This window comes from Lepisma saccharinum, chromosome 1 (genome assembly GCF_977018435.1).
Source record: "Lepisma saccharinum chromosome 1, izLepSacc3.1, whole genome shotgun sequence".
Classification (NCBI taxonomy): domain Eukaryota; kingdom Metazoa; phylum Arthropoda; class Insecta; order Zygentoma; family Lepismatidae; genus Lepisma; species Lepisma saccharinum.
Genome location: NC_139229.1, coordinates 126445597 through 126460552, shown reverse-complemented (window position 1 = coordinate 126460552; position 14956 = coordinate 126445597). Strand labels below are relative to the sequence as shown.

The 14956-nt window shown below is 38.2% G+C and overlaps 1 protein-coding gene across 1 annotated transcript in view; it reads left to right on the top strand.

The window, feature by feature from the left end:
• LOC146000753 (putative ATP-dependent RNA helicase TDRD12) overlaps positions 1 to 14956 on the top strand; it is a 235611-nt gene that overhangs the window by 102382 nt on the left and 118273 nt on the right. Inside the window, exons 6-7 of the mRNA XM_083138395.1 lie at positions 782 to 883; positions 6810 to 8497. Of these exons, the coding sequence (XP_082994521.1) occupies positions 782 to 883; positions 6810 to 8497 (1790 nt within the window). The remainder of the gene's footprint in view (positions 1 to 781; positions 884 to 6809; positions 8498 to 14956) is intronic.

Sequence of the window (14956 nt, the reverse complement as noted above, 5' to 3'; positions counted from 1 at the left end):
TGCTGTTGGCTTATGGTGTGTGTTAATCACTTTGCAATTACATTGCTTGTTTTAATATAAATTTATGAAAATGAATGAGCAATCTATTCCAGTTTGGAAAATAAATACATGTGAACGATTTAAGTTTATCTGACTATCTTTCATATGTCCAAATTATTCATGCATAATTCATTGTCAGTCTTTAAAAAGTTCCTATACATAATGCGCAGTGAAAGTCAGTTTAACAAGGGTTCTCCAATCTTTAAATGCTTTATAGCAGGCCTGGCAATGATCCTGCTTGAGTCAACAGTACCAGTGATCTACACCCAGGATTTCCAAAACTTTTTCATTTCATGGCACCCTTAGTATTTCATGATTTTTCCCTGGTGCCCAAGTCATGATTTGCAATGCTCAGTTAGTGTGGTTAGGTTGCTTGCATTCAGTTAAAAAAATAAACACATGTTTCAAATTCAGAAACAGTTTATTTCTGAAAAAGTTCTAAATGAGCACATATTTGGAACAATCGTACGTAAAACCATGTATAGTCTAACAAATAAGTGAGTGTAATTTCTGTGAAAATATTGGAACATTTCGCTGCACCTGGAAGCCATTCACGGCACACACTTTGGGAACCACTGACCTACACTACAGTTTTGTTTTTCTCTAAATGCTCGAAAGGTGGCATCCGATTAGAGTGCATTTTTTGGAGATAAAAATATACTGTTTGTTTCCATAAGTGCTTCAACATTTGTTCGAGTATGAGTAGTATTTTGTAAATTTAATTTTATTTGTATGCTTCTAGGACTACAACAATGAATATAAACGGCAGAAAGATCACCAAAGGAAGACACGGGCAATGTTGGATTCCTTAAGGAAGCATGATCCAGGCAACAGATCATCAGAGGTGAGTCTCCTGCTTTTATCTTTTTGTTAATTTGTAATTACATTGAACGTGAATTAGGTATGCATTTTGCAGAGACCTGCAGTGAAAAAGGAAATAATTTTTGGAGGAAGTGTAACTCAAGTGTAGACAAGTAGACAATGCATAATCATTTTAACAAGAACTGGGTAGTGGAGGCATATTTCAATGGCTTGCATGCCAGCAGTTCCTATTTAGTCAAGCACACAATTTTACTGTCCAGTAACCGGGTTTAATGTGGATTTTTTTCACGTATGTGGTAGCATTAACTATAGTTGTGTATGAGAGATAGTGGAAACCCTGAGTAAGAAGTTAAAGTTATTAATTTTTATAAGAACGTTTCTTTGTGGACATGTATTAGGGGAGCATTTTAATGGTATTTTTTCCAAACATTTTGCTGCTTGCTATCAAATATGTAATAATTTGCTGATAAACCAGTTGTGAAAGTGTTCCACTTCTGGAGATATGTAGACATGACCCAAGTCAAATAAGTTTTTTTTGGCAAAATTGTCAAATAATTTAAACTGATCCAGTATCTTGTGAATGTAAAGGTATAATTCTGTTATTGTAATTTGTACATAAGAAACAATGTTTCTTCTGTCGTACAACTTTTCTATATTCTCTATATTTCAATGCTAAAAAAAATTGCATCATTTTCAAGAGATGCTTTGATAATAGACTAAAACAATTATATACAGGTGTAACAAATATCATGGGTATAACAAAGCAACTTTTTGTAATCAGTTAACAAAAAATAATTTTAAGAAATTGTTGTTACATTTAATTTTGGTTCCTTTTTCATTATCTTTCTTCTTACTTCCTTCTTTTATTTATCCTCCTCCTATGTTCAAGTTCAATAGATTATGGGTTGTGGGGAACAAGTTTCACTTCATATGTTTCTTCATTGTTTTACTCTTTGCAAAGGGACAGACCTTTTTAACACATGTGAATCTTTTAGGACAGTTATGTTGTGTAGCATGTGCTTTTCAAATGCACCATGATATACAAACAAAATCTTGGAATACTTCATTGTAATAAAGTCATATATTTCTTGAATTGACGATGTTTCAATACACGTGGTATTTTTATCAAGTCAGGTATCTCATATTTGCATATTATAAAAGCAAAATCTATATCATATATTAATGTATTATCAGCATCAAAACAATGGGAACATAGAGAAGTTACACATGACAAGGAACATTGGTTTTATACACATGTCAAAGTTCACTGTGGCAACATGAACAATCGAAAGAATTTTAAGATATAGTTCATGTACCTTGGTTTTTTAAAGCAAATGTCTAAATGTAGAAATTCTTTCCCTAAAACAAAATGTACCATGGTCACCAGGTTATATACATTAAGGAAGTAAATGACCTATTCTCTATTCATATTCTTTCTGGAACATTTACAAACAAAAATACGTTAGAGTAATAAATTTCGTCTACTTACGTGGTGAGTATATATTCTGCTTCCTTCTTCAGGAAGTCGTATTTTAGGCTCGGAACATCAAGCCACGTCGAAGAAGTGTCATGCGAGGATACTAGGTAAAAGGGTGGGATTAAAAAGAAAAACACTTCATGGTGGTCGACACACACAGATTTAAAACTACCTTCGTTAAAAACCCTTAAAAATCACGAAAAAACATGTTAAAATCACCACCACGGTGTGCTTGGGTGGCTGTTGAAAACCCTAGTTCCTTGCCAAGGTGAAGCGTGCGAGCAGCTTGCGCTGCGCTACAGAGTTGTGGGGTACTTCCTCCCACGAGTGGTCCCTCCCCCCCTTTTTTTTCTCCAGTAACCAATCCAAGGAGAATTTGCATTCCACTTCGGCTGCTTTCTTTACCTCCGAGGTGACATGGAAGCCTATCGGAGCATTTTTGTCATTCATATTGTTCCACTTTTTAAAGAAGCTAATCCATACATCATCCAAATTGCCGTCGTCTTGGTTCAGTTTATTTCTGTTTCCCGCACAAATAAGTGCCGTTTCGTATACGTTCCTATCCAGTTTACTGTTACTTTTTTTGATAACCTCCCTTTTTATGATTCTATGCCCACTGTTTATTATGTGTTCTGCAAGCCCTGTTTTCGGATTCCTTTCCTTGATATTCTTATCGTGTTTCCCCATTTAACACACATGTTTCTACCTGTTTGTCCAATATATTCCATACCGCAGTCGCACTCAATCCTGTAAATCCCTTTTTGTTCACCTGGGTTACTTCGGATTTTTACCCCCCCCCTCCTCTTATAATCTGTGAGATGCTTTTCAATGCTTTCGTCCCGCATTTCACACCATACTTTTTCACTTTTTTTCAGTTTTCTCCGTGAGTCCTTTCCAGTACGGGATTCCAACATAGTGAGCTTTAGTATCCAACTCTCTCTACTCAAATTTCTCCTTTCCTAACCTGCTATCAAAATCGGGGTTCTCCTTCGCGATATTCTTCCACTCTCTTCTGGCTAACACATTCATTTCATGTTCAAAGTACCCATTCCTCAATCCTACCTCTATTATGCATGATATTTCCTTTTCTTTTTCCACGGCATTACTACATAACTTCTCAGCCCTTACAAAAAAGTTTAAATAAACATTCGATTTGACCCTACTAGAATGTTCGGATGCTTTATTAATATAAAGATTGCCTGCTAGGGGTTTATGAAACACCCCCGTTCTTATTCCCTTTTCAGTTTTAGTAATCCTTAGGTCCAGGTAGTCAATTTTCCCGTCTACCAAGTTCTCCCTGGTGAAGCCTATTCTGTCTTCTTGTTTCTCTAATTCAGCAAAAAGTGTTAAGATCCTTTTCTTTTCCGATTATAAGGATATCATCTACATATCTACCATAATACTTTAAGCTTACTCCTACTTGTTCCATAACAGCTTTTTCTAGGTAATGCAAGAAAATGTTTGCCCATCGCTAATCCTTCTTTTTGTCGAAAAATCTTCTCATTCATGCGGAAATAATTGAACCTGGTTACAAGAAATAACACCTGACGTATTCCCATGCTACTAATATATCCACACCATGGTCTAATACCCACCTCTGAAGACAGTCACCGGCTTTCTCTCTCAGTACACTAGGGTACAAATTTATTACATCAAAGCTACTAATTTGGTCATCGCTCCCAATTTCTAACCCTTCAATTGACTTTTTTACCTCAAAAGAGTTTTTAACGCTATACAGAGTATTAACATTAATCTTCTTCATTCTTTTAATTAATTCTTTTGCCAACCCATAGCCTGGGTTTTCATAAGTGGGGATTATTGGTCTAAGTGGGATCAGTGCCTTGTGCTGATACTCAATTTCGAAATTGTTAATGGTAACCCAATTAACAAAATTAGAAATGAGATTAGGTGTGGGATAGAAGCCAGTATAACCTTGGGCGTGGTTAAAAAAAGAAGCTCATCAAAGAAGCAAAAGAGGGGAATATCCCTACAGCATTCGGCATCCCAAAAATGCACATCTGAAAGAAAAAAAAAACATTCACTGCACATGCAAGACTTGAGTCGACATGGCGCATTCTACTGAGAAAATGGCTCAATCTGAGTGACATGCAGGTGACAAGCAACATGTGCAGCATGTTATGTCACTCTTGTTTGCGTTAATTTGTGAAAGTTGTACTTATCACAGATCTGAAAGCTCTCCTACTTTTTGATATTTCTTCCTTTTTTTTCTTTCTTTTATTAATATAGGAAGAACTTGACTTACAACACAGGAAATAGAGAAAAGTTCTGTATTACATAAATAAATAGAGATTTATGAATAGTATGAAAGGGAAAATCTTGCAATATTTCATTATCAAAAGATAATGTAAAATACACAAAGGAAGTCACATGACAGAAATGCAGCATTTCAGTTCTTGAACTAAAACAAAGTTACATGTAGGGCTGAGCCTATTGTACAAGGTGTACAACTTTGCTTCCGCCGTTTTTCCCCAAAAATATGACGCTGTAATGAAAAACATTGCTTATCCAGGCATTATTCAAAGTATTGTCCATCGCTGGCCACTACTTTCTCCCATCTTTCGGGCAGCGTACGAATGCCACGTCTAAAAAAAATGTTCATCTTTGGAGGCGATCCACGAATCGATCCACTTTTCGACTTCTTCATAAGATCGGAAGTGTTGGTCAGCCAGTTCATGAGCCATTGATCTAAACAGGTGATAATCAGAGGGAGCGATGTCTGGAGAATAAGGCGGGTGGGGTAGGACATCCCATCTTAATGTTTCCAAGTACGTTTTCTCCACTTTGGCAACGTGGGGTCGTGCGTTGTCATGCTGCAAAATCACTTTGTCGTGCCTCTCGCTGTATTGCGGCCGTTTGTCCTTCAATGCTCGGCTCAAACGCATTAATTGCGTTCGATAACGAGCACCTGTGATTGTTTCACTTGGTTTTAACAGCTCATAGTACACGACACCAAGCTGGTCCCACCAAATGCAGAGCATGATCTTGGAGCCATGAATATTCGGTTTGGCCGTCGACGTGGAAGCATGGCCGGGATATCCCCATGATTTTTTGCATTTTGGGTTATCGTAATGAACCCATTTTTCGTCCCCGGTCACAATCCGATGCAGAAATCCCTTCCGTGTTTGCCTCTGAAGCAACTGTTCACAAACACACAAACGCCATTCAACGTCTCTTGGTTTCAGCTCATACGGGACCCAAGTTCCTTCTTTCTGAATCATACCCATGGCTTTCAGACGTTTTGAAATGGCTTGCTGTGTCACTCCCAATGATCGTGCCAATTCTTCTTGAGTTTGACGCGAGTCTTCACTCAGCAATGTCTCCAATTCTGCATCTTTGAAAACTTTCTGTCTTCCACCACTATGCCGGTCTTCGAAGTTAAAGTCACCGTTCTTCAAGCGTTGAAACCACTCACGACAGGTTCTCTCACTTATAGCGTCCTCACCATACGTAGTGGAGAGCATTCGATGACCTCAGCCGCAGTTTTCTTCATATTGAAACAAAAAAGTGGAACCTCCCGCAAATGGCGAGAATTTGGCTCGTACACTGACATTTTCAATCGCGAACAGCTTCACGATGCACACACCACTCGACTAATGTTTGAATGGCGTTATCTTGCCAGAGGTCCAAGCTAACTGCGTGACGTCTGCGATCTGCTTCTTTCGACCGCTACTTCCTGTTGTTGCCACATGTCGGAAAATGGCGGAAGCAAAGTTGTACACCTTGTAATTGGAGCGAAAGCTCTGTTATAGGTGAAATAAATAAATAAATACTGATGCTTATGTATCTGTATCGGCCGATACCAGTGGTATTTGTATCTGAAAGTATCGGTTGGAATTTGAAACTGATACTAGCTGATACTTTTCCAGCATTTTGATCTTTAACGGGCTCTGCAAAAATGGAGCATTTCACTTTTGCAGAATCTAATTATCCTGGAAATTGTGCAAAATTCAGTTTCTTTTTATTTTCTAGCAGTTTTGTGTGAAAAAACTGAATTTTGTAATAATATAACATGTAATTTTATAATCTGATGTAGTTCTTGAACATTTTAAAGAAAAGTGTTGGTAAATTGATGCATATAATTAGAGTGGAATGCTTGCACGCAAATATTAAATAACATTTTAATAACTGTATATTATTTCAATTTTCAAGCATCTATTCGAGTATCGGCATCAGTATTGGTTTAGGTTCAAAGTGGTATCAGCTAAGCCCTAGTTACATGCATTATTATTACTATCATAAAACAAGAAAATGTTAGTATTAATAATTAGAAATTCTTGTTACTTTATCTGATGAAGATTGTTTGGTATAGTTCAAGTATTATTTATAATAGCATAAGTATGTATCATTAATAATGAAACATAGTACTACATGTAAATTTATTATGTATTTAATGTGTTTATATGCACATTTTTTGTTCTGTTGCACTGGTTTATATGTTCTTTTCTTGTAGGAATCTTCTGTTGATTCATATGATGACGTTAAGAAACCCAAGAAATTTGCAGGTAGAGGTGAATCTCTGAAGCATCTGAAAGAGAAGTCAAAGGAACAAACCAATCAAGGAACCAATAGTATTGAAGCACAGAATGGTGCCATCCCAAAATTGCCATCTAAAGCCTCACCAGAATTGCTGGGCGGGAAGATACCAATAGGAAGAGGGAGGGGTCTACTTCAAGCTTTGGAACTTGTCACATTAAGAAGCAAATCTTCACTTCTGCCTCTAAGGAGAAACAGTCGACAGTCCGATGGTTTATGTTCCAGTGATAGTGGTACCTCTAATGTGGCTGTCAAGGATAAGGTGGAGAAGAAGGAACTACCAACAGTGCCATTGGACCACAAGGAATCTAATACCAGATCTGAAATAAATAACAACACGGATAATAGTAAACTGGTACAGTGGGACAAATTAAAAAGTGAAATCAATGACACGCGACAAAAGGTGCAATACATTCCTGCCGGAATTTCTCTAAGTCTGCAACATAAACAATCTGATATTGAAAGTTGTGACCGGCCCAAGAAAAGTGCAGAAGATGCTCCCACGAAGTTGATCAAGAGCCCAAAGGAAAAAGAGACAAATTCACTAATTATGCATAATTTCACTCCCAACTATGCACAACTATATAACTTGGGTCCACAAACCATTGAGAGGGATACAACTTCTAGCAAGGAATCCAAAAGTGAAAATCATGTGCCTCAGTGTGGTGATGCCTCTTCTTCACAAACAAGTGTAACTAAGAAGTGCGGAGTGGATGATATATACAGTGTGTGGAACAAATTAGTGGAAAAAAGTAACAAGACAAATAAGCCCCAAATAGTTAATGTTGAAAGTGACGATACAGCTATTGTGGAACATAAACAGAATGCACAAGATGGTGGAAAACAGCAGGAAGTTAGTGTTGAATGTGATGATACAGTTATTGTGGAACAGAAACAGAATGTACATTGTGAAAAACAGCAAAAAGTTAGTGTTGAACGTGATATTACAGTTATTGTGGAACAGAAACCAAATGCACATGGTGAAAAACAGCAAAAAGTTAGTGTTGAATGTGACGATACAGTTATTGTGGAACACAAACAGAATGCACAACATGGTGAAAAACAGATAAAAAGTATAGAAAACCTTTTGGATGAAAGCCTGAAATTCTATATGGAGAGAAAGAATGCTTCATGGGCAGACCAGTCTAGTTTGACAAGTAAGAATTCCAACTTAAATAGTGAATTCAAAAAAAAAGTTCAATGTAGCAATAACCACTGTGAACAGGCGACTGTGGTGGATAAGTCAGAAGCAAGATGTGAAGGTGTCAGTTGCCCCAAATTTCCTCTGCCAAGTAATCTAGCAAATCTTCCAATTCAAAAGACTGTCCCTCACCCTCCAAAGGCAAGAAGCATAAAGAGTTCCTCTGGTGAGTCCTCTGGAGAATCGTCACATTCCAGTCTACGTAATGAGATATTACACAAAGCTGCCAAGAAACAAGTAGAACAAAATCAAACAATACTTACCAGTATTAAACAAAGTGTTGTTTCACCTGCAATGCTGCCAGTAACAAAGAACAGGCTTCCAAAATGTGCTATTGATAGTCTCAGTTCATCAGCATCCAGTGATACAGATTCACAGCAAGAAGTAAGGGAAAAAATAAGCAGGTAAGAAATAAGACATGTATACTTCTTCAGCTCTTGCTTATTTTTATTGAAAATATGCTTCTGTTAATATAATAGATCTATTATAATGAAAAAGTGTGGCGTACTAACAGGCTGTTGCCTTTATTGAATGATGCATGTCATTTTGAGTATAGTTTATTTTTATGTAAAATATGCTTTTGGTATTATTTACTTGAAGACTTATACAAGTTAACTTTCGTTGCCTTACCTTGTAAGGTTTACATTAAAGGTTATTCTCTGTATTCAGTGTGTATAATTTCCTATTTGCTCTTTAAAAAAGGATGTCCGCACAACCCTCAATTGAATTACTTAACGATTCTTCGTGGATATTGTACCACCAGTGTACAAAAATTCCTTACGATTCTTCGAAATACTGTGGGATGAACCAATACAAAATTTTTGCTAATGGATCAAGTGCTTCAAAATACAATGTACTGAAAACCAATATTCTAATGATCTGATATAGATGTTAAACCTCCGTGAAGAACCAGACATGTTACCAGCTGACTTCAATAGATTTTACTTTGAAAAATAAATTCAGTATTTAGCTACCAGTATCTATGACTTCTACCTTTATATTCATAACAATAGCAACAAAATTTCAGATTTTTCCACTAAATTATAGGCTATTTTATACATATATTGAATTGGTAAAATTACTGACAATTTTACTAATATCCCTATATTGGCTGATATGATTAGAGAACTGCTTAATTAGCCCCATCTATACAAAATACAGAGGAATTCCAATGTTACATTTTCAGGTCCCCATAAACAAAAAAAAACACAAAATGCAGCAAAGTTAAGGAAGGAGTGAATCTCAAATGTGGATCAGAAACTACATTTTTTGGCATTGATGGGGTTTTACCAACAGGAAAGAAGTAATATTATTAATTCCCCCCAAATGCAATAAGTGCAGTGGAAATTTTGTCACGGATAAACAACCCTCTCTCCTAGGTAAGGGTGACAAAAGACTGCTTCAGCTGCAGCCTATTAGGTTCAATTTAGACGGTCTGATTGTGGGATCTCCATTGGCTCTCTTAATTGACAATTTGCTGCTAGTTTTATAAGTCTTGGGTAATCACTTATGGGTAGATGGAAAAGAGGCAATCATCTTTATATACTGTGTGTTCTTTAGAGATATGTAGCATGATTTAAATACCACTCATCTAGTCCTGATTAGTCCATCAGCAGAAAGTGAACTCGAAACAAGCTTCATCAAACTTGTGCCTTTTTAGACATCAAAACCTGGATTGTTATTTACTTTTATGTTAATTGACGATTTATTATTGTGGAGGCCAAACACTCCTTTCTCCAACATCTTCCTTGTGTGTCTGTGTGTGTGTTTTTTATCAGTTTCAGTGTCCATTCCTACATTGAACATTGTGTGATTTGTTTTTAATGTGAAGTGAAGAATAGTGGTAATTATATTATTTCAAACTTTTTGTGCATTACCTTTGTGCCCTGTTCTCAGAATTCAAGATATTTATTCTTATGTCAGCAGCAAAATAAGTTATAGTTTTGCTTCTCAAAAGGCAGCAGAACAGAAAGTGTGCTTGCCTTTTAACTCCTGTTTTGTTTGTTTGGTGCTCATATTTCGTAATCATCAAAGCAATACAACATTAGGAGGCTGCTGATTCAAAACAGTGTAGGATGAGTCATTGCTTGTAGAACCAGGTATCAGTAAAAGACAGGTTTTTAGCAGCTAGACAAAACACTGACATTGACAGCAGTCCCCCAGACAATCAGAGCGGCTGGAAGGGGGATAGTTGAAGGAACAGATGGAGGAAGAGAAGCTACTAGGCATAAAACAATGTATCCAGGAATGATTAATTACTTTTAGATATCAAAGGAAAGGAGGAGGAGACAATACCCTTTTACCCTTATCCTAATTATTTAAGACGTTTTCGGTAAGGGGAGCTCCACTTCAACCCTCACCCTTAATCTACCAATGTCTGCCCACAAGCAAGAAAATCTAAGCCTCAATAACCTTAGCTTCTAAATGGTTTCGCTCGAAGCCAAAAAAGTTCTACCGTTGAGGATGGATGGTCAATATGTCGACCAGCAGCATGCGGCAGCAATTAACCTTCTTTAACCCGGTCCAAAAAATCTTTGACAATTCCTGTGTAATGCACGGCGTGCCATTTTGCTGGAATATCACGTCACGAGGAAGTTGTGGCACAACGTACAACTCCAACAAATCCAGGTAATTTCCTACATTAACGGTATGCTCCGTGAAGAAGTATGGCCCTATAACCCTGTTCTTCAACAATGCACACCAGCCATTCACTTTTGGAGAGTCACGTTCATGTTCTCTCACTTCACGGGGTGGTTCCGTTCCCCAGATGCAACAGTTGTGTTTATTGACCTTCCCGGAAGTGTGGAATATACACTCATCTGAAAAACAAAGGGAATCGAGGTATGCCTCGTTTTCATCAATTTTAGCAAGAATTTCTTCTGCGAATGCTTTCCGCAGCAGCTTGTCCTGAGGTTTGAGTTTCTGCCCGTAGGCGCAACTGTTTATGGAGAACATCATGTACTGTCGACTGAGGTGCCTGTAATTCCCTACTTGCTCATCGGATGGACTTCCTAGGGCTTCGTTGGAAGGACGTGTGGATTTCTACAACACTAGCCTCTGAAACTGCATGCTTTGTGTGGTAGCCCGACATTGACTGCACACTGCCGTTTTCCCGAAGGCGTTTGTCCCATTTCTTGATGGCTTTAAATGTGGGAACATTGTCAGTTGGTCGTAATTCATACTCACGGCGAAGGCAAGCACACTGAAAACCTTCTGTTATGGAGTCCACATTGATACTGGTGCACTTATGTTCGCCGCAAACAATGCATTGGCGTGATTTCGCAAACAATGCGATTATGCACAAGCGTATGTACGGAGCAACCATACAGAAAAGAACATTTTGAGTTACTCTGTAGAACTAAACTCTGTAGAAACATCTCAAGTTATGAATTTTTCTTTTATTGGACTTTTAAGCCAGACACACTGTATTATGAGATAGATTTATTTAAATGGCTCTTGTTACTATTAACAAGTCCTTTGTATCCCTTTTGTTTCTATGGGATAAATTGAAGATAATGGGCTCTAACTTCTAAACTACTGCATCTTTTTTTTAAAAATTAATTTACATTAGTAAGAAGCAACATTTTAAGCAATGTGCAACAATTAAGGGTCCAGAGGGAAAGTGGGTGCAAAGACCCAAAGTTTGAAATTTTCAGTAAATTCACAAAATTTCCGAACACTATTTTCATTTTTTTTTTCTTCAGAGTTGCAGCACAGGCATTACATGTCCTCATAGAGTACTTTAAGGTTCACTCTTCCCTTGCCAAAAAATTGTTTTAAGAAAGATATTATATGTTGCATTTTTATCACCTATCTGCCTAAAAAAAAATACAGTACATGTGTTGTGCACTTTCTGCTTCATACTGATTACCAATTTGCATATATTTCACTGAAAAGTACCAGATTAAAAAAATAATTGAGTGAAATACAGACTAGATCCTATTATATACCTTGAGGAACATAAAAGACTTCCCATTAAAAGAATATCGTAACAAACGTTGGCTAACTCTTTATGAGTACTTTTTTCTGTGGCTAATAATGCCGCAGACAAGAAGAAAGAAGTTTCCACAAACATGTTTCACAATCCCCCTTATCTGGTCTGTAGGAATGATTCTATAAAAGTGTGAGTGAAAAACCCTGTTGTCGATTTTAAGTGGAGAGGAATGGCGAACAAAGACACCTCACTCACATTCCTACAGGGTGGCGCACGAAATGGTCCATCATTTTGTTGTTGAATAAAACTATATTATAAAGAATCTCTCAATGAGACACAAATGACACAAGGTTACACTTTGGAAAAACGTACTACTGCAATACATGCTCAATATGGCCACCATTTTGACTTTTAACTTCAGTCAAGCAAACACTAATATTTCCAATTACCCTATGGCACATGGGTTCCGTAATTTCACTGAAAGCCTGAACAATAAGTCTTCGCAGTTCCATTAAATCTTGAGGGTTTTTTTCCGAAAATCTTGTCCATCTAAAACCCCAAAGAAAATAATCACAGGGGTTGAGATGTGGGTTATTTGCGGGCCAGGATGGTCGACCAGCGAAACGATCAGGAAATCTGTTTGAAATTACACGAAGATTGAAAATGTGAAAAAAACCCAGCACGATATTTGCTGTGTGTGGCCTTGCACCGTCTTGCATAAACTACTGCGTACTGAACAGTAAAGTTGTGGCAAGAAGCTGTGGAATAAAACTATTGCGGAGCAGGGTCAAGTAACGTTCACTGTTTACTGTCTCCTCAAAGAAAAAGTGTCCGATCAGACCGTAACCTTCGGTGCATGGCTAACTTTTTCATGAAGCATTCGTGGATTCTCAGCTGCCCAAAAGCGCACATTTTGTTTGTTAACCACCCCATCCAAATGGAAGTGCACCTCGTTAGAAAACCACACGTTGTACAGTGTTGCATTGTTACCCTCGGCCCAATTAGCAAAGGTCAATCTCTTCTGTTTCTGTTCATTTTTGAGTTTTTGTACCATGGTAATCTTGTACGGATGCATGTGGAGATCACTTTTAAGAATTCTTTGAACAGAACGTCTTGATATCCCAAGTTGTGTTGCTGCTTTTCTGGTCGATTTGCCAGGACTTCTCTGCACAGCGACGTGGAGGGCTTCAATATTCTCAGGCAAATGCACAGGTTTACGACGATCACACTTTGATTCCATCCAGTACTGTTCCTTCCACTAGAAACTTTTCATGCAGTTTGTGTATCGTTTTACTCGAGGGGACCCACCGAGTTTGGAAATGTGCACGAAAGCGCCTCTGAGTCCCCACAATGCTCTTTGTTTCGGCGAGAAATAGCACAGGGGTTGCTGATCGCTGTTCCATCGTAAGTCTTCCTTTGTCCGCCATGTTGTATACTCTAGCCCCCTGGGGACAGGTGGATGCACTATGCTTCAGTTTTCATCACACGATATTTCCAATGACTACTGCAACTGCTGTTGGCACACATGACGTCATTCCTCATCTCAGATATGAAAAAAAACAAAAAACAAATAGTGGATCATATCGTGCGCCACCCTGTAGACTGTGTTCAAACCACTGAGAAATAGCATTTTAACGACTTTCAGTCCAGCAACAGTGCATATGTTCTCTGATTGTAAGGCAGAAGGTAATATTTTCCACCATTTTCCATTTGAAGGATGTAAGAAGTTCCTTTTCCCCCTTCCTGCTGGTCAAGGGAGGTGTGATGAATGCACTTTGTCCTCCCCCCTCCCCCACTCAGTCATGCCCCTTCTCCCTTCTTTTCACATGAAGAGCTTACCTGGCAGAAGTTCAAGGTCGCTGGTGAATGAAACAGCCACAAAAGCAAGGAAGAGGAAAAGAGAAGTGAGAAGTTGCACAGCCAACAGAACAGTCATCTGGCAAATTTTATGACCAACACAGTTGGGAAAACTTGTAAAGCAGGAAATGGGAGTTATTGGCAAATGTAAGATCGAGATAAAAGGTAAATGTCCTATTGTTTTAACATGGTCTTTTGCCAGAAGATACATAATAATTTAACAGAAAAATACCGTAAAAAATTCAGTATTTTAAATGAACTGAGATATTTTACACTGGTGCAAAGAATCCTTACATATTTATGAGAAGGAATAAAGTTGTGGGGTATAAAATCACTACAAAAAGTAAAGTAAAGTGTTCCCCTGTGCATAGCACCACGCCATGAAGGCGTATAGGGGGTGTGGGGGTAACGCCCCACTTTCTTGATCCGGTTGTGAGTGGGGGTGATGTGATCAGCATCACACCCCTGACTGCCTTTACCCCCCAGGGTTTCCCCCAGCTACCCATGTTATTCGACGCTGGGTGGGCGCCGGGGCCGCTTCCACCGTTAGAAAAGTTCCCGGATTTGAACCGGCCGGGGATCGAACCCGGGACCTTGAGCATGGTAGTCAGACACGTTACCGACTGAGCCACCGCGGCCACATATAAGAAAACATTATTTTTAGGTTTCTCCTTACAGAACAGTGCAACACTCTACACCATTAAGCTTGTGGAAACAATCAATCAATGTATTCTCTAGGATCAAACTTTTGAAAGTAAGATGCTGAATTTCAGAGTCTATTTAACCCTAGAAAGCTACACACAGGTTCAGGCTATCTTGATAGTGACGTCAACTGGGACCACACTACAGCGTGGTGTGAAACTAGTGTATCACTCCACATCAGTTACAAAAATTCTCTCTGTCACATTTGCATCTCTGTCCACAGAGTTAGCACATACGCTTCTTGCTTGCAGCTGATCATGCAGAGAAATGGAAACTCTTTTGTGCTAACGAAATATGAATATAAACAAATTAATTGCAACATTAGAAAATATTCATATATGGGCAGAAACTACGAACTTTAATGTTTTGA